The 27,799-nt window shown below is 39.6% G+C and overlaps 1 protein-coding gene across 2 annotated transcripts in view; it reads right to left on the bottom strand.

Annotated features, from left to right (window-relative positions):
* LOC117411187 (fasciculation and elongation protein zeta-2-like) overlaps positions 1 to 27,799 on the bottom strand; it is a 107,332-nt gene that overhangs the window by 13,410 nt on the left and 66,123 nt on the right. Inside the window, exons 5-6 of one of the 2 annotated variants that reach the window (XM_034018457.3) lie at positions 13,581 to 13,849; positions 6,807 to 6,887 (exon numbers count right to left, since the gene is read on the bottom strand). In XM_034018457.3, coding sequence (XP_033874348.2) covers positions 6,807 to 6,887; positions 13,581 to 13,849 — 350 coding nt within the window. The remainder of the gene's footprint in view (positions 1 to 6,806; positions 6,888 to 13,580; positions 13,850 to 27,799) is intronic. The other variant, XM_034018458.3, reaches the window with a different exon arrangement.

Genomic DNA, 27,799 nt, shown 5'->3' with positions numbered 1-27,799 from the left:
AAAAAAAAAAAAAAAAAAAAAAAAAAAAAGGGCGTATCTCATGAATAGTCATACTTGCCCCTGGCATCTGATAATGGAGGCCATAAGGAAACAAGCTGGCTGTGACTGCATCAGCACTTAGAGAATATCACAGACATTTGCAGAGCTTTTTTCAGATGTTATAGTAATAAAATAATGACTTGGATCGCATTATTGAGGCGTTTGGTGATAAAACGAGCGATCAGGAGATGATTGATCGGTATGTACGACTATTATTATTATTATTTATTTCTTAGCATATGTGAAAGCTATAGCGAACGAAAGGGTGGGGCGGGGCTGGAGATGCCTAGTGAGTGCTTTGTTGATATGCAGGGCCTTTTAAACCGTTTGACTGTGGAAAAAAATACTTTTAAACAGCGCGTCTAAAATTAACTGCACGTGTGAAAATAAATTGGACCTGACACGCACTTAACAAATGGACTGCAAAGGGTTAACAATATAATTGCCTGCATGCAGGCTATAGCAAAAGCATTTTCTGAATGATACAGAAGGCACCACTTCAAGGAATTACCACTAGCAACTGCACTGCTTTCCTACAATGAGGATTCTAATGGACAATATAAAACAATCCTTTCAAAGCATTTACTGTATACACTCAATTATAAAAAAAGGCTTTCATCCTTCAACATTAATGCAGGCATTTGAAATAGTGGTTGATATATTTGCAATTATCTGCTGCAACTTACACACCACAGACCAACATTTACTGTGTCCATAAGCTGATGATGTATTTGAACAATGAGCTCCAATAACATTTATGAGACGTGGCATTATTAGCAGACTGACTGTAAAAGCCATCTAGATGTGCAATACCAAAAAGGCCTGCCATTAGTAGGCCTACATTTCAATTACATTACAAGTAAGAAATGAATATATCTGGTAGACATACCCACAAAAAAAGAACACTATTCATTTTCTTGAATCAATAAACAAAGGACTGATTTAAAAGAATCAGAACATTTACTGGACGGTGACTAGGAATTTATCAAACTGTTTCTTTGGTTTGAGCACTTTGGAAAGTTATAATGACTTATGAAACCTTGGAGATTACTTGTAATGCCCTGGCTACACTGTGTACATTTCCTTTAATTCAAGTGCAAAGATAGCTTTCTTACTGTGCTGAACACCTACAGTACTGGTGGTCGCAAACAAAGCATTTCTTCTCCTTTATCTTTTCTACTGGACTGAGGGTATGATAGTTTTATTTGTTTTACTTCATTGTATAAATGCTTTTCTTATTATTTTTCCATTATTCTGAATAGTAAAAGTGTTAAGAGAAAGTAGTACTAAACACTAAATTAGGCTAATAAAAGAAATACATGGTTTGGCAGTTACCTTTCCAATAGCTGTAAATATATATTTACATAGCAAATGCTACTAGCTTTCTCATCAGGAAAGCACATTCACCTTTTTCTGTGTTAAAAGGCATTTTGTTGTATAGTCAGAGCAATGGGTTGGGAAAGAGCAGAAGGTTATTAGATACCTCATTAGACGGTTCTCCACTGTTCAGCCCTGCTGTACACTGGGATAGGTGGAATAGTAATTCTGTGGGTATAAAGTTTTGTGGGTATAATTCTGGTATAGTAAGTAAAAAGTCAAATTTGCAGATGACACAAAAATAGGAGGAGTAGCAAACTCTGTTGCAGCAGCAAAGATCTAGACAGCATTCAGAACTGGGCAGACACATGGCAAATGACATTTAATAGAGAAAAGTGAAAGGTACTGCACGCAGGCAATACAAATGTGCATTATAAATATCATATGGGAGATACTGAAATTGAAGAAGGAATCTATGAAAAACGACCTAGGGAGTTTATGTTGACTCAGAAATATCTTCATCTAGACAAATGTGGGGAAGCTATAAAAAAGGATATATTGTGAAAAGTGCTGAATTTAAATCAAGGGAAGTAATGTTAACTTTACAATGCATTAGTAAGATCTCATCTAGAATATTGTGTTCAGTTCTGGTCACCTTGTTACAAAAAGGATATTGCTGCTCTAGAAAGAGTGCAAAGAAGAGCAACCAGAATTATCCCCGGTTTTAAAAGCATGTCATATGCAGACAGGCTAAAAGAAACAAATCTATTCAGTCTTGAACAAAGAAGACTACGCGGCAATCTGATTCAAGCATTCAAAATTAGCACTTTTTCTAACTGAAAAAAGAAACAAGGACCAGGGGTCACAAATGAAGATTAGATAAACAGAAAATAGAAGGCACTTTTTTACACAGAGAATTGTGAGGGTGTGGAACCAATTCCCCAGTAATGTTGTTGAAGCTGACACCCTGGGATCCTTCAAGAAGCTGCTTGATAAGATTCTGGGATCAATAAGGTACTAACAACCAAACGAGCAAGATGGACCAAATGGCCTCCTCTCGTTTGTAAACTTTCTTATGTTCTTATGAATGCAACCACATTCCCTTCTTATGTTTCCATTGTACAATGAGATGGGCCTTGCTAACAGTTTTTGTTTATCAGCCTGCATTTGCCTGTAAAGGGCCTAAACACTGTGTAGAAGCAAGGCATTAGTCTCTGCATGCTCAGAAGAAGTGTGAATTGTAATGACATTTTGGAGCTTTATATTTAATTGGGAATTAAGCTTAATGAAACCTAATACTGGAAAGCCATACTGTGTTTTACAATCCAAAATCTTTCCTTCCCCTTAAAACACTTAACTTGCATTTGTTTATGCAAAGACAAAAACAGATCTAACCCCTTATCTGCCAGACCACAAGAAAATGTCACCCTCTCCATGCTTCAAACGGACTTGATTGATTTATTATACTGGAAAGAGACTTCCTGGAACCAGGAATTTAAAGGACTGGCATTTTAAAAGGTTAATGGGCAACAGCAACATCTAGTGGATAAAACAGACTGTACATTTTGGTAACAAGTGTCAATGGACAGAGATAAAATAAACTTGATATGTCTAAAAAATAAATTTGTTGTTTTCTATTAAAACTAATACGATATAAATGTACATAGGCATGAAATATTCTTTTATGTAAAACCATAACACTGGGAGTATTATAGATATTGGAAAATAGTCATTTAAGTGTTTTATACAGTTATTTTACTACAAACACTCAAATGTTTAGTATTTACCAAACACGTATTTCATGGTGAAGATTTTGGTTTTAAACATGCTTTCCTCAATGCTAATTCATGTGTGGTTTTATGGTATGTCATAAATACCATCTTATTTGAAATCTGCCTAACAGAGTCCGATATTGGTACGTTCATCCTCTATCGAATTAACCAATCCTAAGAGGTTGCCAAGAGCTTCTCCGATTGGTTATCCTAAATGCATTTAAGCTTGTGTTTGTCCTATTTTCTCAGTGCTCTCTCCCATAAAAGAGGTGCTCTCTCACTCATCCAGGACGTTCTCTCTCATCCATCCAAGATGTGATCACTTCAAAAGGTACTCACTAACAACATCCTATGACGAAGTCTACATCACAGCCAGAGTGATGTATCCGTTGCTATGGAAACCATCTGAAACGATCTTCCAAGCAACATGCCTGCCTACCTGAAAGACTGCCTGCTGGTCGACACCATTAAAGCTGGGCATCTCCAAAAGAAATGCGAGCGAGATCAAGTACTTTGTTCTAGAAACTGCTGTTTCTCCACTCAAGTAATTGAGTGCACCTTCCGAGATCCATAAGAATTGGGTACTCGTGGTCTTGTATCTCCAAATGACTGTGCATCAACTAAAGTATCCTGTTCTTGCTTGCAAGACTTTGGTTCTGTTTGAACTTCCCACTGCTGACGTCACCACAAGACATCCAGTTGCAACCCTGCTGCCTACAACACTGGGAACCTTGTGTAACTATTAAATATAAACTCTACTTTTGGTGCCCAGATTAAGCATATGATTCCTTATCTAAATAATATTTGTTGAAATGTATACTAATCCAAGTTATTACATATTCTAAATTCAATGGTTACATGAAAGCATTTCTGACTTGTGTAAACATATGGTACAAATTCAGGGGCGATATGCAATGCTGACTGTTAAATCTCCTTTCTTCTCACATTAAGCTAGTTTGACCACTAGTATTTATGAATTCTCTCTTTTTTGTTGTTAAGCCGTATCCACACTGGACGTGAGCGATGCGAGCGAATAATTTAGAACTCACTGCAGTCAAATGGGAGTATCCACACCAGCAGCGTGCAACATCACTTTGAGAAAATTTTGCATTTTTGGACAACGAAAAGTTGATTTATGAGGTGCAGCATTATCCGTTATTATATGATTGCAAACCGAACGACTACAAAGACATCCAGAAGAAAGACAATGCCTGGGTGATCATCGCAGCAATTGTTGGTGTCTCTGGTGAGACACCAACAATCTCCCTCCCGACCTGTGAGAGCACGGTATAACAAGAACAGTGTGCCCCGGACTGGATGGTTTGACAGTTCATTGCAGGGTCAGTTTGAAGTCGGCCATCCAGGTAGGGGGCGGAGCCACAATACCAGAAGTCTTCGCCTTAATGCGGTAGGCGATGTGTCAGTCACAGATTGGAGGATATGTGATTGCACTCACTACCGAAGGTATATCAGGGGATGTGGCCGAGCATCTACTCCTTTGTTATGGTTACAGACGGACCTGTAAAAGGAGTACAGATATAAAATAACTGAGTGTTTCGTGTTTTGTTTGTTTTGTTGTTTTGACTGTCATTGTTAGACGGCTAACACTAGCCGGGAGCTGTCGCTAAAGGCCAGCACTAACCCGGACAGCACTGCACTGCTGTTTACTAATAAATTGTATTTCACCACTTGCACCAAAGCACTCACTCTGTTACCGTGTTTATTACTTTGGGACTGAACCCTGTGGTTTAAACTATGCAATACACATCATTGCCAGGGATTATTATTTACGGTCGCCAAATGACCTGGATTATAAAAACAAATAAAGAATTGTTTGGACCGTGAACTTTGTTGTTTGTCATCTGTTTACGAATTGCATCACCTCTATACCTGTGCACTACAAATCACAGCGATTTTTTATGTAGTACCAGTAGTCATGGCTTCCCATTACATAAATTGCATAAAAATAGGTTTATTAATAAGTAAACATAAACCGGAGCATACATGCAGTCTACATATCCAGCATTTAAATGAAAAATGTGCACTTTTGTTGGCTTTTAAAAATTACACAAAAAAGGTCCCACATTCACACAACTAATTGTTATGGCTTGTTTTTTTTGGTTTGTTTGTTTGTTAATTTGATAAATAATGTTTTGTTCACTAAAATTGTTCTGTGGCAATAATCTGTGACAAGAAGGTCTTTACATACGCATAAAGTGAAGTTTTGTGGAAATTCACCAAACAAAAATATTACCAAAGTCCTACTATTCTATATGTTGTAAAACAAAGCCAGCAATACGTTTGTATTCTATGTGACACATCCCAACACTAATCAAGCTCATACATAGTTTTGAAGATTATGAGCCATATTTATAAAGCATTTTCTGTCAGCTTCACCGGACTGTTTTAAAAGGAAAAACTAAATAAAAGTCTTGCCATGGCACATGACCATGTTCTGTGTATAATTATTCATAAGTAAGAGCATGATCTGAAGCCTCAGTCTTCAATAGCGTTTACGATAAAGTAGAAAAATAGATTTGCAGAATGGCATTGGTAGTAATAAAAGGTAAGTGCCCTGTGCATAATAACACAGATAATAATAATAATAATAATAATAATAATAATAATAATAATAATAATGTTGCACTTTAAACTACTTAAAGTTAATAAACAAAATAAACAAAAAGGATCAAACAGAGGATTTGTAAAGAAACACAATTTAGATTGCAGCAAGTTGTATATATAAGTGTATAACAATAAAATAATTTTGTTGAAAATATCAGTTCAATTATACTACTATTGTCCAGCTGTCTTCTGACAGTTGGAGATGTACTGGGTTTCAAATCGGACTACTACTACTGGTACCATGAAAAAAAAAAAAAAAAAAAAGAAAGAAAGAAAGAAATACTACGACTACAACTGTACAATTACTACTAATACTAATAACAATAAAACTGTTGGAGATAGAGATATATTATATATATATATATATATATATATATATATATATATATATATATATATATATATATATATATATATATATATAGGGATTTTCAATAACTGATCTATAGATTTTACAAGTCCAACCTTTATTTTACAATGGAGTTGCCGGAGGTCAGCCCATCTCTAGTATGTCCAATAGGAATGCATGGGCGGGGTCATGTATTTATTTCCAGTGTTTTGAATCGTTTCCAAGTTGCGTCTGGTATGGATTGACATTTGGCGACTTCGCTCGTGTCACTCTGTCCAGTGTGGATGCAGCCTTGGTCAGTGTGGATGCAGCCTTGGTCTGTGCTTTAAACCAGTGTCTGCGTTTGTTTTTTTTTTATCTGTTATTACGCACTGTACTAATTAATAATCCAGTTTAATATTGTTACATTTTCACCAGGATTAATGGATCTGAACTCAATGGATATTACTCTATACAGCCCATTGTGTGTATTCCTATTGCGATTATTTCCATTTGTGGGCAATAATTAGAATACAAATTAAAATAAAATTAGTAGTTGGAATGAATTCCCTAGATACCTAAATTAAGTAAATATCCGCTACAGAAGCACCAAAAGTGTGCTTTGTGGAATAAAGCAATTGACAACCTGTCTTTTTGAGGAGAACTACATGGAAGTAGTGCACGAAAAGCCAAAAACAACAAACATTGAATGGAAAGAGAGGCACCTGTTTCTCCCCGCCTGAGTTTCCAAACGTTTGTCGGAAGCCATTCTGAATGACATTTGAGATTCCCTCCATGCTGAAGCGCTGCAAACAGTGGGAAGCAGTAAAGGAAAGGACAGAGAAATGGAGAGAAACAGAAAGAGCATATGAAACTTCAAAGTAGAAAGTGTGAGACATGGACTCACAAAAGTAGTTAGGAGTTGAAGACAAGAGACATGCTCTACTGTACATCTACTCTGCAGAACAAAAGCAAAAGCACCACATTGTTAGGTACAGTACATGAAAGACATTACCATTAAACATAAAAGCACATGCATCCATGACAACAGTCACATTTCTTCTGGAGATAAAGAGAGCACTAGGCTGGTTATCCAAGGTTGATATTACTGCCCCTTTTCCCCCTTCACTCAGTCTCCATTTGTCCTTGCTACAAAGATGATTGATTTATTGGAGATGCAGTAGATAAAGTATGTATGTACAAGAGGAGCACAGATGACAATAAGAAGGCTAGTTTCTGCACCATATGCTTAATGTTGAACCAAATGAATCATTATTTGGCCATAACATTTTTTTTTTTTTTAAACCCGTAAATGTACACGAGGGATATTATGAAAGGCAAGTTTAACAATTTGAGATAAAAATTCAGTGTAACAGAAAATTATCTATTATCATTTTGCTATGGTGGTGTTAATGTTGCCAACAAGCTAACTGACAAAATAGGGCATTGATTAACTGTTTGCCACTGTTAGTGAATGTTTCAATTTCCTTCTGCTGTATACGAATACATACAGTTGTTAATAAGTAGTGTTCCGTATTTCCGGTTTTTATCGTAACACATTTTTCCCGGGAATCTTTCAGAGTTTATTTTACAAATATTAAAATAGGGGTACAAAATCAGTAAAACTGTGTTTTTTATTGAAACATCGGTAAAATAAATTCACAGTGTGTACTATTTACACGTGTAATATGATGTGTAGCAGTTCTGGTTTCTGATTAAGTTTAATGTCTTTTGCAATTCTTGCCACGTATGATGAGCAGAATCTGTGCAAGTCGAGGCCACATTTTCCCAAGTTAGTTGGTACTTTACAAACGTTTGGGCAATCGCTGTGCTGACAGAGCTAGTATCTGCAGAAGGTATGAATGCGACATCAGCACAAAACAAGGCAGGTTTATTCGCCTTTAAATCATAAAAAGAAAAGAAATGTACAGAACTGGACGGTCCAAGGCATCAGGAGACTTGTCAAATCACACTGGACATTTCCAACAATGAGTTCCATAAGTTTACCAACTAAAGCATCATCATTTTCTGTCAAATATTTACGATTAAGATTGTCGGCGTCAGGCAGTGTTGTAGCTGATAGACAGACAGGACTGTCGCACAAAGTCACCCCACCCCTCTGCAATAAACAGTGGCTGTCCAGCAAAGCAGAGCTCTGACAAACTCATTAACACAGTCATTCTGCGCTCTCTTTTATTAAAACGCGTGTAAAAGCCGCACAAATGTATCAATTGTCTCAGTTCACTTTCTTGTTTTAGTTTAACGTGTCGCTTACTTTCAATATGTTCTTTTATTCTGTCAGCGCGAACATTTACCTCAATGCAACAGTATTTGTCCCACTTCTGCTATTTGGCTTTTGAATATTCATAAACTGATTTACATTATCTCCCCATTCCTCATCTACTCAACATATTCTATTTTTGTGTATTTCAATTTAGTTTTTGATCAAGCTAGTTTACTACACCCAGCACTTGCCACAATGAATTAGACTTTGATTGATCATTGGCCAACACAATCAGGTGATAATGTGTTTGTGAAGCAACAGAGAACCAATCACGTGCGATGTTTGAATGTTGTTTGCTCCTCTGACGTCTAAACATACCTGCTATATCTTAGGTCAGTGTAGGGCTGCTTATTCCAATGTCGGAGTCAAAATAAAACTGAATTTTAATCCAAATAGTACTGGGAAAATAGTAGAAAATAAAAAATTTTGGTAATATTCGGAATAAACCGGAAATGCGGAACGCTATTAATAAGCAATGTGTGTACCAACATCTTTAGTAAATAACAAAATGTGTTTTTTTTTTTTTTTTTACTGTACTCAGGACAGCTGTATCTGGCACCAACCATGGGAGAAAGTACTGCTATTGTTGAGCCTGAAGGAACAGTCAGCCTTTCTATCACTGCCATCTCAACCAGAACCAAGTGCATTTTAGCTGAATAGATAAAAGCTAAATTAAAACTAAAACCACTGAAAAACTATTTTGTGTCTGTGGGTAAAAGTTATCCAGGTTAGGTAGTTTTCCTCCCCCTTTTTTCTTATGGTGTTTTATGCTTCTACAATATTATGTATTAAAAAAAAAGCATTTCCCCTTTCATACATTGTTATCAAATAGTGATAATCAATTTGCAGTAGAAAAAAGTACCTTAAAAACCCATGTGGAACAATACCAGGTTGTTTACCATAAAACAAAATTGGCATTTTGTTTTGTTTCCCTAGCTTAAAGATGTGTGGGCTCCTGCTGCTCCAAGCTGTAGTTCACAGATTGGCAAGAAGGCTTCAAGGAACTGGGAATGTAAACATACTGGACAGCCATATTGTTTAAAGTAGGGTTGACAGAAGAGTGAACACTACAAGATAAAAGTAAACAGTCACCTTACAAATCATATTTCAGTATGAAATTGAACTGATTGTGAGACATTGCAAATAATAGCTGTCCCAGCAGCCAACCTTCATTTGAATGTAGTGTCAGTGGGCTGTGCGGTACCAGCTGAGATGCAGGCGAATAGTGAGATTTTCGAATTAAGTTAATCCTCAGTCCTTTGGGTGTTTAGACTAATTCAGAACGGGAGCCTTCAGAAACAGAGGTACACACTTCTCTTTGATGTTTTACACAAATCCTGCAGAAATCTCACATATTATGAAGTCAGTTATGTGTTCCCTGCATACACTGACTACATTATATCACACCACCCTCAGATGCATGTTCCCTGCATACACTGAATACATTATATCACACCACCCTCAGATGCATGTTCCCTGCATACACTGAATACATTATATCACACCACCCTCAGATGCATGTTCCCTGCATACACTGAATACATTATATCACACCACCCTCAGATGCATGTTCCCTGCATACACTGAATACATTATATCACACCACCCTCAGATGCATGTTCCCTGCATACACTGAATACATTATATCACACCACCCTCAGATGCATGTTCCCTGCATACACTGAATACATTGTATCACACCATGCTCAGATGCACATTCCCTGTATTTTGGCAAATATACTGGGGATATTTATTTTTAAAATTTAGTGTGCCCTATTTTACCCCTGATTTTCTCCCCAATTTGGAATGTCCAATTATTTTTTCCCCTCACCGCAGCTATTCCCCATACAGCTCAGAAGAACTGAAGGTTCAGTGAACATCCTCCAATCCGACAATAAAGCAAGCTTCCTCTTTTACACCCAGGAACAGAAGAGCGGATGTCAGCGAGCTACCAGCCTCTGGGTGACAAAGGCCAGCCCAGCAGGCGTCCGCCTGAGGTCACCAGGCGCCTGGCCAGCAGGGTCAGCAGTATCGAGATGAGGAGAAACAGTCCCTGCCAGTTTTGCCTTCCTAACCCACGGGAGCGCCAGAGCCAATGCGACGCTCCCTTTGTAATCTCCAGCGAAGACCGCCGACGTGAACCTGCGCTCCCGACTATATAACTCATCCTGCATACCACACGGCTGTGCTTTTACCAGGTGAGCCACTCTGTGACCTCATACTGGGTACATTTAAATAATACATTTACAAGCAATGCAGACAAGATCTTAACATGCATAACTACACACATGCAAGTTTAAAAAACAGCCCCCCTCTAATTCCACAAGATTTAAATTATCATGCACTGGTTTTGTTGTTTCTGCTAAAGGCAGCAAGTTTCCATTTTCATACATCGTATCAGCCATAAATCATTGCCCATTGGGAAACACTGTCTGTGGCAGGTTTGCTCTCAGAGACAAGAAGCAGAGATGTTTTGAAGGTGCAATGAAGGTGTAATTAAAACAAACAAAAAAACACAATACAGGAGTAGCCTCCTTAAGCCCTACTGTGGTGCAAGAGCTGGTCCCCCAAGACCTAAAAACTGCAAGAATACCTTTCTTGTACAAAAGTTACAAAATAAAAAGGCCTTAAAGTCTTCTCTGACTTATTTTGTTGCAAAGGGAAGTTAGAATGTTAGAAAAATCAAGGGCTGTTCACAGAAAAGGATCAAGAAGATACTGCATTATGTGTTTGAAATGTAACCAGCTTCCAGATTAAATACTTTTACAACCATCAGTCCTGAAACTAATGAAACTGAAAAATAACAATATTTCACAGTACCATGTATACATACTTAATTTGAACGACCCTTGTATTCAGAGATTGTTGTTAGACGTTAACTTGGGATGTGCAACACACTTTACACACAAAAGACGACTCTCTCACCCCAAAAGGAACTGTGTGCCCACAGAGCAGCATTTCTGACACCAATTGTACATTGTAGCAGTTTGAACCATTTTAGATTTAGTGTGGGCTTAGTTTTGTCTCTCTGCTTAGGACTAAATTAGTCTGTCTGTCTGTCCCGGGGGTGTTCTTTATATAAACAGTAACCTACACTTCAGCGAGATTGTCCTCTGAAAATAAAAATTAGTCATATAGGAAAAGTGTATGAAAAACATATTTGATTAGTGAAATAATTAATAGAACAGGCAAGACATACAAGATCAGAAACTTGTACTAAAAATACAGTACATGCCCATACACAACCATTTCTTTATCTTCTTAATAGAAAACACTGGATCCATAAAACCCCCAATTTCTTTTACTAAGGAACTAGTGAAAATACAGTTAAACATGTATTATTATATGGTGGGCAGGGAAAGTCATTTTAACTGAACCTCATGACTTGAGATCAGTACATTCTTTTTATCAGTGCTGTAGGTGTGAGCCACATTTTTACCAGCAAGGATTCAAGATTAGCCATGGTTTTAAACCATAGTATATTTTATATAAACAACCAGTATTTAAGAGTTCCCTTGCAGCTGCCAACTACAATGAAGCCCTTGACATCCAAATAAATTTAATTGGAAAAAACAAGTAATACTAAAAATAGTTTTTTCCACTCTGGTATAAAAATAAAAAAACTCAAAAGCAAATCACATTACTGAATGGAAGCTAGCTTCTTTTGATCTTAAAACTAGCAGTGTTACATCTTGTATCTGAGTAAGGCACTGCAACCCACACAATCCTCAGCTGCTTTGCCTCAGGGGGCTAGTTCATCCAAACACACTGAAGCCCTTGGTAAGTCAGGCCTTGGCAGGCCTGAAGATCATGTTCTGGCAGAATGGACTGAATCACATAATGAGAATGCATCAAGTTTCCAAATCTCTACAGAGCTGTCTCCAAGGGTTCACTTTCGTCAACAGTAGTGGTTGGCCAATTAACTCATGATTAGATAGAGGGGGCAGATGGACTGGAGGCCAGTCTTCACTTCTGTAACAAGAAAAGCCTAATAGAGCCTCCATTACATAACATTGTCCAGGACTGTAACATTTTGGATAGTATCCCAACACGCCCTACGGCATAAACCACAAGACCAAGTCTACTGCTGTTCTCACTAAAAACAACCAGAGTGGTTCACAAGTTTCTTTGCTATTTGGTAAAATGAGAAACTACATTCCATCAAACATGTCCTCCACCTAGAGGGCAGAAACACATCCTAAAAAAAACAAAAATCAGAGGACATGTGGCAACAAATATACTGTACAGTTGTAATTATAGTGCTCCCTCGCTTTAAGGCTCTCGATTATAACGTGCCTCGGATATAACGCTCCTAAAGCATGTCCCCCAATTCCCTATACTATTGATTTATGCAATATTTCTACAGTAAATACAGTACCGATGCTGTTCAAACTGTAAACTTCTCAGTCTAACTTCCGTTTCTGTGTCTCCATTTTGATATAGTAGCTGAACTGAAGAAAAGGTGTGCTGGCACTTTAACACACACATCTGATTCAGCATTCGTTTTAGAACTAAATAAATATTAGGCCTATTACGTGGTTATCTTTCATAATGTATTTACTTTTTTGCTGCGAGAGGAGCTGCAGCTTCCTCCGGGAGACAAGACTCTTTAGCTTCGCGTCAGCCCCGCTCCAGCAGCCGTACCTGGGAGCCCATTCCCTCTTCCCCTCTCCCGACCCGCTCCCCTTCTCGCACTTGGTTTGCTTGTCTGTCGCGTCGAACTGAACTCCTGACCGCCGTTTAGCCAGGCTATTTATAGTTTAAAAACTGCTAATTAAATGATCCACGAGTGGGAATGTTACCCTGTTTTTTACATGGTGCTTTATGCATGGTTAATTCACTGAAAGTTACATTTTTGCTTTACTATATGTGCATTATAGAGAGCGAGTTATTTTATTTTGTATTTTAGTCAGATGTGTGTTGTGGCCCGTGGTGCCCCCACCCCCTCCCCCGTTTAGAAGTCTCTTTGGTTATAATGCTCATTGTGTGTCCCCAGAGACCAGCGTTATAGCGAGGGAGCACTGTACTCAAAAAATGACAAAAGTCCACAACTATACAAACACACAAATACCACCACTAGTTCTGCTGTAGAACAGGAACATTATCCTTTGAGAAGAAACAATTGGTCATAAATCCTACACTTAAACAAAGCTGTTTTGCCTTAAATCCCCCCCAGAGCTACATCTAGCCCTGATCCTGGTAATGCATGACTCACAGTTCCAGCCATGTGACTTCTCTCCTGCTTGCCATTCTGCGGGCTCCCGCTCTTCAGCTTTTTCTTCTTCTTGACCATCTCGCGAAGCTCCTTCTGTTTGTTCTGTACCTCGATGAGCACCTCAATGAAGCTGTTTTTGACCTCCTTCTCAAACTCCAGCTCATCACGCAGGGCCAGCTGCTGGATCAGCTCCTCAGAGTAGTCCTTGATGGCTGTTTCAATCTCCTCTAGCAGCTCGTTTAGCTCTGCCACAGACAGCTGCTTCACACCTGCCAAGAGAAACATAGTTTGAGCTGGGTTTACACGGATCAACAGTTATGGTGGTATACCTTAGAAAAGTGTAAAGAATCACAGAAAAGCAGAGTCACATAAAATGGTAAAGCATTGTTAAAATAGTGGCCACAAGGTCAGGTTACGGCGGCATACCCCACTAAAAAAAAGTGTACTTATCGGTAGGACCGATAAAACGTCACCTGGTAGTAGGGGTGGTGGGAAGGTTGCCAAATAATGGCAGTCTCAGCTACACACATAAGCGTGGCAGAAAAGAGGAAAAGGGAACGAATTGGTGATGTATTTCCTTTTCAAGCTGAAATGTTTTCTCCTATTTTCCGTCCTAGAAAAAGGAATAAAGAGAGAAGGACTGCAAAATGGGAGGGAGCATCACTGAGACAAGACTGAGGTCTGGTGGGAGAGCATTCAGATGGTAACAAACGCCAGTCAAAGGGCGTTGGAACGCAGTGTGACCGAGAGGGCGAGGTTACTGGGCCAGCTACTCCCGTCCCTCTCAATATACTGGACATATGGTACTCGAGCAAGGACATAGTGTGCGGCCAACATAATGACCAGTCACTAGTGCACGCTTTGGAGGCAGGTCCGGTCTATAGAAGGTAAGGATGTTGATGGCGCTGGGGCGCTAGTATTTCCGCACTTCAGTATCAAGGGGCAATTACAGTACAGCATTACAACAAAAATGCACTAATTCGAACCTTTTGACCAGGAGACAAGGTAGTGCTTCTACTTCCCTCATCAGAATCCAAGTTATGTGCTAAATGGCAGGGGCCATATGAAGTGATTCGGGCTACAGGAAAGATGAATTATGAAATTAGATCGCCGTAATGAATGTTAAATTTATCATGTAAATTTATTAAAGCCCTGGCAGGCAAGGGAAGTCTTGTTTATAGCCCCAGGCTATATAGAGGATGATTTAGGCCCCTGTCCAGAGGCTCCTAGCACTAAAATAATTTCGATGAGGGAACAAATAATTCCCAACGGGAGCTGCGTAAGCTTATTGAGGAGTTCAGCGATGTTTTTTCTGACTTGCCCGGCAGAACAAACTTCGTTGCATATGACATTATCTCTCCACCAGGTGTCGCAGTGCGAGAGGGACCTTACCGGATCCCAGAAAGTCGACCAAGTGGTGTTCGCAAAGAGGTATGGGGCATGCTCGAGCTTGAGGTGATTGAACCTTCCAGGAGCGAGTGGTGCAGTCCTATTGTCATAGTGGCCAAGAAAGATGGCACCAATTGCTTGTGTGTAGATTTCCGGAAGGTAAACGCTATTGCCAAGTTCGATATGTACCCTATGCCTCGGGTCGACAAACTTTTAGATAGACTGGGAAAGGCGAGGTTTATCTCTACTCTGGACCTGATAAAGGGATACTGGCAGATCCCCTTAACCCGCAGTTCTAGAGAGAAAACCGCATTTTCAACACCAGAAGGGCTGTTTCACTTTAAAGCCATGCCGTTTGGGCTACATGGTGCGCCTACTGCCTTTCAGAGACTGATGGAGCAGGTTTTACGCCCACATCATGAATATGCAGCAGCGTATATTAATGATGTGGTGATTTACAGCTCCACCTGGCGAGAGCATTTGGCTAGGGTTACAGTCGTCCTTCAGTCTCTAAGGTTAGCCCGGCAGACAGCTAACTTGAGAAAATGTGCGTTTGCCAAGATAGAAACAATATTTAGGATTTTTAATGGGAAATGGAAGGGTGAGATCCGTTATCACTGAAATCCAGGCTTTGATTGATGCGGTAATCCCCAAAACCAAGACTCAAGTGAGGTCAATACTGGGATTAGCCGGTTATTACCGCCGCTTTATCCCTTAGTATGCCACAGTGGTTAACCCTTTAGTAGACCACACCATAAAGCGTACACCAAATTTAATTAAGTGGTCAGTTGAGTGTCAGGGGGCGTTTGATACTAGTAAGCGTAAACTTTGCCAGGCCCCAACTCTTATCACAACTGATTTCACCAAGAGATTCATCCTCCACACCGATGAGTCGGACGTGGGTTTGGGTGCTGTCTTGTCCCAAAAGGTAGAGGGAGTAGAACACCCGATACTGTATCCGAGTAAAAAGATGCTACCTCGGGAGCGAAACTACTCCGTGGTCGAAAAGGAGTGTTTGGCCATTAAATGGGCTACTCACTCTTTACGATATTACCTGCTGGGACATTCATTTGATCTTGTCACAGACCACTCCCCAATCAAGTGGTTAAGCACAATGAAGGATAGCAATGCCCGGATAACTCGGTGGTATCTGGCGTTGCAGCCCTTCATGTACCACATAGAACACCTTGCGGGGAGAAACCACCAAAATGCAGATTTTTTTTCCCGGGAGGGGGGGGACTAATGAGAACATTCTGTTAAATTAGCAGGAAAGAACACCACAACACGAAACAGACACATTGGAAGCTACCTAGTTCCCAGACAAGTGCGAGAACGAAATGCAAGTTAAAGTAGCATCTGGGGGAAGTGATTAATGTCATTGCTTGCTCTTGTGTTTGAGGTGAAAGGTGACAGAAGACTTAAACAGAATCAGCAAGTCAATCAGGACATCAAGGTAAAAAGAAGCGACATTGTTTAGTAATTAACAGTTTAATTAAGATATTGAAATCGGCTCAAAACACAGTCACGTGAACAAAAACCAAAACCTAAAACTTCAAGCCATAGTTCTTTCCGTTTCAAAATGCTGTATCTGCGTCTTTCTAGTGCCGAATTTTTCAGCAGTTTTTCTGGCACTTACTGTCTTTACAAGTTTAATAACTTTAACTCTGTCATCTAGGGAGAACCTTGTGTTTCTCCATGTTTTCTCTCTTCAAGAGAGTGCTGTTGTTTTATTGATTACAGATAAAAGACTACTAAAATGGTTACCGTATTTTTTTTAATTTAGGACGTACCATTTAAAAACATATTTTTCTTATAACAATAGCCCTGTGTAAGGGTGCTTAATACAGGTTTGAGTCTTTTGCTGGGTAAGAGAATTGTGGTCGCTGGTAGCGTTACAGGTGGTCTCTTAATACAGTTAAAAGCACAAATATCATTGGGAGGAATTGAAAGTGGTTGCTTAGACCAGGTGGTCGCTAAATAAAGGTTGTTGCATGAGCAGGTTTGACTGTATAACCATTCCAAATTTATATTATGTTAAGTTATTCTAGCTCAATGTAATGTTTGTTATACATTTTATAGTAAATACCTACATAATAGGTATTTTCAACATGGGTTTACAACGCAAAATGGTTTGGAATACCACAATTTATTTCAAGATTGTCTTTTTACAAAATGTTATCCAAGGCTAATGTTTTGCCAAAGTATAAACCTCTTTCATTGTGTTCAAGAAGAATAATAAAAAAAAAAAAAACAGGATATTATTTTGTTATCTTGTCAACAATGTGACATGTTTCCCTTTCCTTTTTCTATACTCTATCAAAAGGGAAGGACATGTTATAAATTAAAAATGTTAACACATTGAGGAATTGTAGCTGAATATCATTTTACAGGACACCAACCACATTATTGCCTATAATGAAACAGGACTAAAATAGCAACAACAAAAAAAGCCCTTCAGTTCAATAAATTTGTAGAGGGCACCAAGGCCAAGAAGTCAAGGCCAAAGTGTAGGATGTGCAATTTTGCTTAGGATTCCTATATACAGCCAATTATTAGCCACATTAGGCTTGGCAGGAGCACATTTCGGAGGACGCGTGTTCCAGCCGCCGTTTCCCCGGGGTTGCGAGCAGTGGCCCAAGGATACAGATAATAATTGGGCATGCTAAACTGGGGAGAAAACCGGGGTAAAAAAGAATTGGCGACAACTAAATTAAAAAAATAAAATAAAAAATAAAAATAAAATGAGAAACCCTTATCCCTACTGGAAGCAAGAGTATATTGCTGCAGAACAAAGGCTCCCACAGTGTAGCTCGCAGGGTAGCTCACCCAGGGTAGTGCTGCATGCACAACTCGTAATTTACATCCTGTACTTCAGAATACTGTAATCTGCCAAGTGTTTAACCTGTAGTACTTTGTATTTAATCATATCCTGATGTAACTATCACTATTTAATCATATCCTGATGTCACTATCACTATTATCTGCTGTATTATTGAATTTTGGTTTGTCACACTTGTACTTTGCTTGAACAAAAGTTATTGTATTTCTTGCTCTTATTGTATTACTTGTATTGTAACACTTGAAATGTATTTGCTTACGATTGTAAGTCGCCCTGGATAAGGGCGTCTGCTAAGAAATAAATAATAATAATAACAACAACAACAACAATCATGCTTCATTCACCCTCAACACTCCTACCACGTGACGATAAACAGAGTATGGGAGGGGGAGAACACTGAACATAGTGATTACCCTGTGAGAATGAATTGATGATCCATGACCAGTACCCCACAAAACTTAGGTTTTGGGTTAGGTTATTGTTGTGTGTATTTAAAGTTATGGCCAATACTCCACGAACCTTAGGTTTATGGTTATTGCTATGAAATAAACATTGTTTTAGTACGTAAATTCATTACCCTCATGTGATCAGGCTGTAGCATATAACCATGACATCTATTACGAGTTGCGCACGCAGCACTACCCTGTGTGAGCTACCCTGCGACAGCTACGCTGTGGGAGCTTACATTCTGCAGCAATATCCCTCTCAATGTTGAAAACGGGGCTGTCTTCCAAAAGAAGATTGGTGTGGTAGATGCCTGAAAGACATACGTCTATTGAAAGAACTCCTATTGAAGGGTGTGCCTCTCATCTTTGAGCCCGGTGCCAAGAGCAAGTCACCCCGGAAGGGTAACTCCAGTATTTTGGCCTGTGTATCTGGAGTTAGTGCCGATGTTTTCATCTGGATACACCTCCTAGCAGCCACCACATCTGCCACAGCTCTGGCGATGGTGTCAACAGCCAGCCTGAAGTTGTATCTTGGATACGTTCTTGCCTTCCTCTGCTAACTGCATAACTAGTTCAATATTCTCTGGCTTAAGTGTCAGTTGTCTGCTGCCCTACAAACCCCACAGCTTGTGTTGATACCTCGCAGCATACAGCTGATAATTGCTAACACACATGCTGCATGTTGAGGCCATGTAGATCTTTTCAGGAAAGTATCCACCTTCTTGTCTGCACAATCTGGTGCTGAGCGTCTTGGAGGATTTAGCCGCACCTGGTGTAGCTAGAATGGTAACTAGCTTAGGGGGTTTAACCCTTTGCGGTCCATTGTCGGACTGGGTCCGACATTGCAATTATTCCTCACAGGTCCTATGTCGGACTGGGTCCGACATCATTATAGCAACGCAATAAACGGGTGTTTAGTCGTTTTTTCTCCGGAAAAAGCTGAGAAAACCATTCAATTGCCGAGTGGGAGCGACAGGAGCCGAGACAAGTCGGGGGGGGGGAAAAAAAAAAAAAGGCGTATCTCATGAATAGTCATACATGGTATCAGGTATCAGATAACGGGGCGTTCATAGTAAACAAGCTGGCTGAGTGCGTCAGCGCACAGAGACTATCATGGACATTTGCAGAGCTTTTTTCAAATGTTATAGTAATAAAATAATGACTTGGATCGCATTATTGAGGAGTTTGGTGATAAAACGAGTGATCCGGAGATGATCGATCGGTATGTACGACTATTATTATTATTATTATTATTATTATTTATTTCTTACATAGGTGAACGCTATAGCAAACGAAAGGGTGGGGCGGGGCTGGAGATGCCTAGTGAGTGCTTTGTTGATATGCAGGGCCATTTAAACCCGTTTGACTGTGAAAAAAAATACTTTTAAACAGCGCGTATAAAATTAACTGCGCGTTTGAAAATTAATTAGACCTGGCGTGCCTGATGCGCAGTTAATAAATGGACTGCAAAGGGTTAAACAGATGGTCCTTGTGGACTGAGTCTGTATCCAAGCAATCACAGTAGAAAATTGGACAACAGTGCTTATTTGAAGTGGGGTTTTATGGGGGAAGGATACAGACTTTGGCGCCAAAAAAGGACTATATTGCAATGATCTCTGGGTTATGGATCGGTTTGTTCTCCTGACCCAAGCAAAATGGAGACCGGGAGTTCACTCTGTGTGGAGTTCATCAGACGAGATAAGAAACGGTTTTCCTGCCTTGAGTTTGTAGTAATACTGTTCAGATCTGCAGTTAACAGTCATAATATAATCCTCTCCTAGGCTGCATAATACTCTGATCAAATTAAGTGTTACATCAAAGCAATCAACTTCATTTCACCTCATCAATCAAGCCAAATTAATTTAAACTCAACACCTTAAATAGTAAACAAACACATTTTGTTTCAAATTCAAACCCATCTGTATAGCAATCAAATAAAATTAGGCTCCCAGCTAATGTCATATACCGTAAATGCTGAAATGCATAAGCATACACAATGTCAAACACATAAACCCAGAGGCCATGTATAAACATCATTTTATTAACGGTTACTCTGTGTTTATTTTAATATTTAATCCTTTCAGGACCAAACATTTTTCAGTGGGATGCTCCCCCAGGACCAGGTGTTTTTTTGGCTGTATTTGACTCTCTTCTTATAAAAACTCACTAAAAATCAATTTTTTACAGTAGCAATGTAAAGTATTTTTTATTATGTATTCTGCTTACAGATACATGTATAAAAATGTGTTTTTCTATGACCCAAGGGACCTAACAATATTTCCTGAAAGTTTTCTTGAAAAATATTGATGTTTGGGCAAAATTACAAGACATTGTTTCTCCTGAGTGATTGCAATGACATAATTCATGTTCATTCTCAGGGTCTTTATAAGCAATAATGGTGGACACCACTCTCGATTATTTTCTCAAAATAAATATTTATAAATAAAATAGTTATGCATTCCATTATTATCAGAAATAAGGAAAAAACAAAAACAAAACAAAAAAAACACATACCTGATAACTTTAGTTCATGAAATAGTATCTGCTTATATCCTCTAGTTTCTTGATATTTATGATATAATATACAGTGCCTATAGTAAGTATTCACCCCCCTTGGATGTTTTAAGGAAGTTACAACCGGAAATCTTGATGCATTTAAATGGGATTTGTTTTCCTTTGATTTACACAACCTACTCAACACTTTGAAGAGGCAAGAGAATTTTTATTGTGAAACAGTTAATGAAAAAAATTAAATGTCTTGGCTAGATAAGTATTCACCCCCGAGTCAATACTTGGTAGAACCACCTTTGGCAGCAATTACAGCTGTGAGTCTTTTGGGGTAAGTCTCTATCAGGTTTGCACATCTGGATCGTGCAATATTCGCCCATTCTTTTTGGCAAGATTGTTCAAGCTCTGTCAAGTTGGATGGGGATTGTTGATGGCTCTTCAAGTCTTGCCACAGATTCTGAATTGGATTCAAGTCCGGGCTTTGACTGGGCCACTCTAGAACATTCACTTTCTTGTTTTTAAGCCACTGCAGTGTTGCTTTGGCTGTGTGCTTGGGGTCATTGTCCTGCTGAAAGGTGAATCTCCGTCCCAGTCTGGGTCTTTTGCAGATTAACCCTTTGCAGTCCATTTATTAAATGCGCGTTAGGCATGCCAGGTCTAATTAATTTTCACACTCACAGTTAATTTTAGACGCGCTGTTTAAAAGTATTTTTTTTCACAGTCAAACGGGTTTAAATGGCCCTGCATATCAACAAAGCACTCAATAGGCATCTCCAGCCCCGCCCCACCCTTCCGTTCACTATAGCTTTCACCTATGTAAGAAATAAATAATAATAAAAATAATAGTCGTACATACCGATCAATCATCTCCTGATCACTCGTTTTATCACTAAACTCCTCAAAAATGCGATCCAAGTCATTATTTTATTACTATAACATCTCAAAAAAGCTCTGCGAATGTCCGTGTTCCCTGTGCGCGGACTCACTATCAGCCAGCTTGTTTACTTATGACCGCCCCGTTTATCTGATACCAGGGCCATGTATGACTATTCATGAGGTACGCCTTTATTTATTTATTTATTTTTTTTTTTTTACTTGTCTCGGCTCCTGTCGTTCCCACTCGGCCATTGAATGGTTTTCTCGACTTTTTCCATAGAAAAAACGACTAAAACCTGTTTTTTGCGTTTCTATAATGATGTCGGACAGGGTCCGACAATGGACCTGATAGGAATAATTGCAATGTCGGACCAGGTCCGACAATGGACCGCAAAGGGCTAAAGCAGGTTTTCCTCAAGGATTTGCCTGTATTTAGCTCCATCCATTTTGCCTCTACCCTGACAAGCTTCCCAGTCCCTGCCGATGAAAAGCATCACCATAGCATGATGCTGCCACCACCATGCTTCACAGTAGGGATGGTGTTACCTGGGTGATGTGCTGTGTTGGGTTTGTGCCAGACATAATGCTTTGCATTGAGGCCAAATAGTTCAACTTTGGTTTCATCGGACCACAGAATCTTTTGCCACATCTTTTCAGAGTCTCCCACATACCTTTTTGCAAATTCCAAGCAGGATTTTACATGGGCTTTTTTCAGAATTGGCTTCCTTCTTGCCACTCTTCCATACAGACCAGATTTGTGGAGTACCTGAGCTATTGTTGACACCTGGACAGTTTCTTCCAGCTTAGCCATCGAAAGCTGTCTGTCTTTCAGAGTTGTCATTGGCCTCTTGCTGGCTTCTCTGACTAATGCCCTTCTTACCCGGCTGCTCAGTTTGGGAGGACGGCCTGCTCTAAGCAGATTCTGGGTGGTGCCGTATACCTTCCACTTCTTAATGATCGACTTGACTGTGCTCCAAGGAATATTCAATGCCTTTGAAATATTTGTATATCCCTCCCCTGATCTGTGCCTTTCCACAACTTTATCCCAGAGTTGTTTTGATAGTTCCTTGGTCTTCATGGTAGTATATTTGCTTTGAATGTACTACCCAACTGTGGGACCTTACAGAGACAGGTGTATTTAATCTGAAATCATGTGAACCACTTTTATTGCACACAGATGGACTCCATTTAACTTATTGTGTGAATTTTGAAGGCAATTGGTTGTACCTGAGCTTATTTAAGAGTGTCATAGCAAAGGGGGTGAATACTTATCTAATGAAGACTTTTCAGGTTTTTATTTTTAATTTATTTGTTTTTTCACCCCCCCCCCCCCCCCCATTTTTTCACACATTGAAAGTGTTGAGTAGGTTGTGTAAATCAAAGGGAAAAAAATCCCATTTAAATGCATCAAGATTTCAGGTTGTAACACAACAAACTGTGAAAACATCCAAGGGGGATGAATACTTACTATAGGCACTATATATAAACACTTGACAGAATAAATGTTCTAATAAAACTATGTCAAATACATCGGATTTACAGCGTTTTTCTATGTCTTTTTTTTTTTTTTTACAAGTTACCATACAGATATGCATTAAAAATCATACATAGAGCAAGAAATACAGATAAACATAAGACATAGGAGAGTTGTAACTGCATAAGACTAAGAAGGTATAAGTCATAGTTAAACTGAAGAGTTCGTATGAAGCTGTATTGTTGCTGAACATATTGCTGTACAACAATGGAAGGATTATCCCGTTTGACTGCCATGGAAGTAAATAAAACGTATTGTTTCTGAAGTTTTAAAAGTCTATACGCCTGGAATTATTCTATACGAAATAAGAAGTTGAACTAATATGCGAAGCACAGTAACTGGATGATGGTCGTAATGTATAAGCAACCTACTACAAACTCTGAAGTGGTACATTTGTTTATTAAGAAGCCACTGCACATTCCATATTTTATTAATTTGTCCTGGTGATGTATTTCAAGCTTATAACAGATCTTCATGTGTTACAAGTACTGCTTGTACCAAAATCAGCAATTCCATATTGGTAAATTTCAATTTTCGCTTATGAGCATCCTCATCACCACGGCTAGTACCAGGCTGAGGTCTTTGTGTGCCATTCATTTTCTTTTGGAATGTGCAATCTACACATGCAGGGTTGACCCAAACCTATTTAATGTGAGAAGTGTGTAATTCTCCACTGCTAATTGCAGTGATGGGTATTTAAATTGGTTGATTGCGGAATCGCCTGCTTTACCTAATTAGACTTATAAAATAGGTTGTTATTTTGACGCTGAGTGCAGCCGTACTGAACACGCACATTACATGGCTTTTTGAGGTCGGTTTTTCCCCTATATAAATTTGGGCCTAAATGCCCCTCTCAGTGTCGTGAACATGAACAGTCAGTCCCTCCCCTATCCAATGATATGTGTTTCAATCCAGTACTGCAAGTCATGTAAATGAAGTGCGTTTTTTTTTATCGCGTTTACACGATCGCAGTCCTAGAAGCTCACTTCAGTATGCTCGTGTTGACACGATCCTGGTCCTTAAAGCAGGGTTTGCCACAGTGCCCAAGCTGTTTGCTGCAATGCCCCTCAAATAAAAAAAAAAAAAAAAAACTTGCCTGTAAGCACGCCCATCATTGCCGCCACTGTCCGTCAGCACCAGCACATCTGATCTACAACCCATTCACAAACTAGCTCACTGTCAGCCGGCCCAATTCAATTTAATTCTGTCTGATCTCGTCCTGCGAGAAAATGACTCATTATTATAATGTATTATGATTCTAGCAACTGACCTGCCTAATACATTGATTGTGTTGCTGTTTGCAGTTGGAAGGGAACAGAATAGCGATTGGTAAGTAAATCTGAATGCTTGTTTGCTGATGTAACTACATCAGCTGGTTGAAGTAATTAATTTTCTATAGTGTTCAGAGGTGTGGAAGATTGAAGTGAATTTAGATAGCGTGTAAACTGGACCAGCTCTAGACCTGCAAATTGGCAAACAGTGTCTTAGAGTGCCAGCTGTACTAAGCGCCAGGCAGTCGATGGGCCACACATCCAAGGGCAGTCTGAGCTGTGGCAGTCTGAGCTGTGGCAGTCAGAGAGACGACAGGTAGAGCGAAGACCTTTTCCAAATCTCTCTCAATGGCTACCAGGGGCTTCATTCCCACTCTGACACCTAATGTCTGGATCCCCTGGACAAAGCGTGCTCACTCTTTCTCCTCTCCTAGAATGAACACGGGTAAGTACTTGCTTCAGATACCGTTAGTAACTCCCTCTCCCCCTGTACTGCCTGCTACAAAATGTAAAAATTCTCCTTCCTAAATTGCCGTTCTCTGACTAACAAATCTCTGCTTCTCACCAAACTTATAACTGATACTAATCTTGATCTTCTCTGTCTAGCAGAAACCTGGCACTCTGAATGATAAGCACTCACTACATATAACCACCCCAAATAGTTACTTGCTCTTTGACAAGCCAGGCTTCACTGGTAGAGGTGGGGGCACTGCTGTTATTGCTAACTCTGTGCTTGCTGCCTCAACTCTCTCTTTCCTAGCCTTCTTTTCATTTTAGCATCTCACTATCAAGCTCCCCTCTCCCATGTCCCTCACCCTTGCTGTTATCTACCGTCCACCAAAGAATAACTCTGCTTTTATTGCAGAGTTCTCGCAATTCCTCTCCCTAATCTGCACTTCAACTGACAAAATTCTACACCTAGGCGATTTCAACATCTATGTGATTTGCCTTCTTCGCCTCTAGTGACCGACTTTGTCACGCTCCTGGACTGTCTTAGACTCTCAATCTGTCAACATTCCCACTCACACCCGTGGACACACCCTGGATCTGCTCATCACCAGGAGTCTTGATATCTCCAATCTCTCAGATATCTCTCTCTCTGAGCATTTCTTAAATCACTGCCAATATTAATCTTCCTGTACCTTCTGCTACTACTGATACTGTGATTTCCTTCTGTCTCAAATCTGCTAAATCCTACAATACTATCATCATGTGTCTCTTCTTCCCTTCTGACTGGTACTGTTCCATCTTCGGTCGATGATGCGGTGTCCCTCTACAACGCCACCCTTACTCAGATCATCGACACAGTTTCCCCGCTTACAACCAGAATAGTGAAGAAACATCGCAACTGTCCATGGTATACCCTCAAACTTCGACTTAAGTCTGCCTGCAGCAAGTCTGAGCGCAAATGGAGGTCATCTGGACTAACAGTTCACAGAGAGATTTGGACCAATCATCTCAGTGGCTATAGGCGTGCACTCGCTGCTGCCAAGGTGAAGTACTTCTCTGAAATTATATCCATGGGACATGGTAAACTAAATATTCTCTTCAAAACCATTGATCATATCCTGCATCCAGCCATCGATAAATCCATCTCTCATTCATCCTCCTCTCACCTGCCATAATTTCTCCTCTTTCTTTCGGAACAAAATCGACACCATTTATTCTACGCTCCCCTGCCACAAACCCAGTATAGTACTTGACCACCTTGACTCCCCTCCAATTGCCCCTCCTGCGCTCTCTTCCTTCCCTCCATTACTGATGTCTCAGGCCTATTGTCGAAATCAACTACTGCCACATGCTCCATGAACCCCTGGCCAACAAATCTCGTCCGTCTCTGTGCTTCTGACCTTGCTCCTTCCTTATGCACACTCTCAACCTGTCCCTGGTTTCAGGCCTGGTTCCTGCTGCCCTCAAGACTTCCCTTGACCCGGCTGTCTTATCTAACTTCCGTCCAGTCTTCCTTTTCTCTCCAAAACTCTTGAAAGGGCTGTAGCCAGCCAGCTGATGAAATATCACAGACAACAATCTGATTGAATCTCTGCAGTTTGGCTTCCGGCCGCATCACAGCAGCAAAACTGCTCTGCTCCGGATTGTAAATGATCTTCTGCTTAATGCTGATGCTGCTGTTCCCTCTGTCCTTGTCCTCCTTGACCTAACTTCTGCTTTTGATACCAGATCATAGCATTCTTCTTGACCGCCTTCAGAAGTATGCTGGGATCTCTGTCCCTGTAGAATGTGTAGTTTAAATACAGCATACAGGTTTTTTTTTTCCCCTGAATCGAGTGTCCAACAATGCACCATAACAAAACTGTAAATCCTTTGCAACTGTATAGTTCAAGAACTGTGAAACTATATAAAGTCTCTCAAATGTAAACACCTAACATTATGTACATCCAGCTGTTCATCATTGTGATGCAGAGTACTCTCCATTGCATGACAAAGTTTCTATTTCAATTTCTTTTTTTTCACAGCCATGTTGTTTGTACAGGTTTTGTAACAGTGGTTAGCAAACTACAGTTGCTCAGACACACTATAGACCGAACAACTCATTTGACCACTATCATTATTAAACTCTAGCCACTGGTAAATCTTTAGCCAGTTTGCCTGATAGTCTGTCTTTAACTTTCCCTTCACTTCGTGCTGTTGTATCACTAAGACTGTATCTAAGCCTCTAGTCTAATCTACGTATTAGTCAGTGGTGTGTGACCGAGTTTAAAAACTACACTGAATATTTATTTTTTGCCTAATTACCCTTTGTATTTTTTTCATTATGAAAGGTTGTTGTTTTTAATTTTTTTTTTTATACCATTTTATTTTTACAATGGAAAAGCGACCAATACTTTTATTTTTGTAACAATTAGTGTGTGAATTGAAAATGATTTATGTTTGTTTGAAGTAAAATTTCATCAACATAATAGGCTCTCTATATTTCTTTTTTGTTGTTTTATGAATGCGCATGAAATCGCCTTGGTGTCCTTGGGTTGGATTTATGTTTTGCCTTTTTTCCCCCCTAGAACTGCCTTGGTGCCCCTGAATCTTCACAACCAATGAAGGAAACATGGCCTTCCCTTCATGACCTTAACTTCATGCCCTGCTAAAGGGTTAATGAGTAAAGGCAGACATGGTAGCCTTCTGGAGAGAATCTACTGCAGGTAAATACATCCTTGGGGCCTACAAACTATTCAGTTGTTCTTCAAGAAGAAACTCTGTTCAATAAAAATAATTGTTCACAAAAAAAGAAGAAACTCTGCAAAGAATTTTGTAGTGCTGGTGGTGTTTTAAAATGTATTTTTTATTTTGTCCGCATATATTAACATGAAAAGTTAAAAGTTTGATTCAGGTCAAGCCCTCTT

This window comes from Acipenser ruthenus, chromosome 6 (genome assembly GCF_902713425.1).
Source record: "Acipenser ruthenus chromosome 6, fAciRut3.2 maternal haplotype, whole genome shotgun sequence".
NCBI classification, from domain to species: Eukaryota; Metazoa; Chordata; class Actinopteri; order Acipenseriformes; family Acipenseridae; genus Acipenser; species Acipenser ruthenus.
The sequence above is the reverse complement of the archived record's forward strand: the minus strand, read 5'-3'. Positions and strand labels throughout refer to the sequence as shown.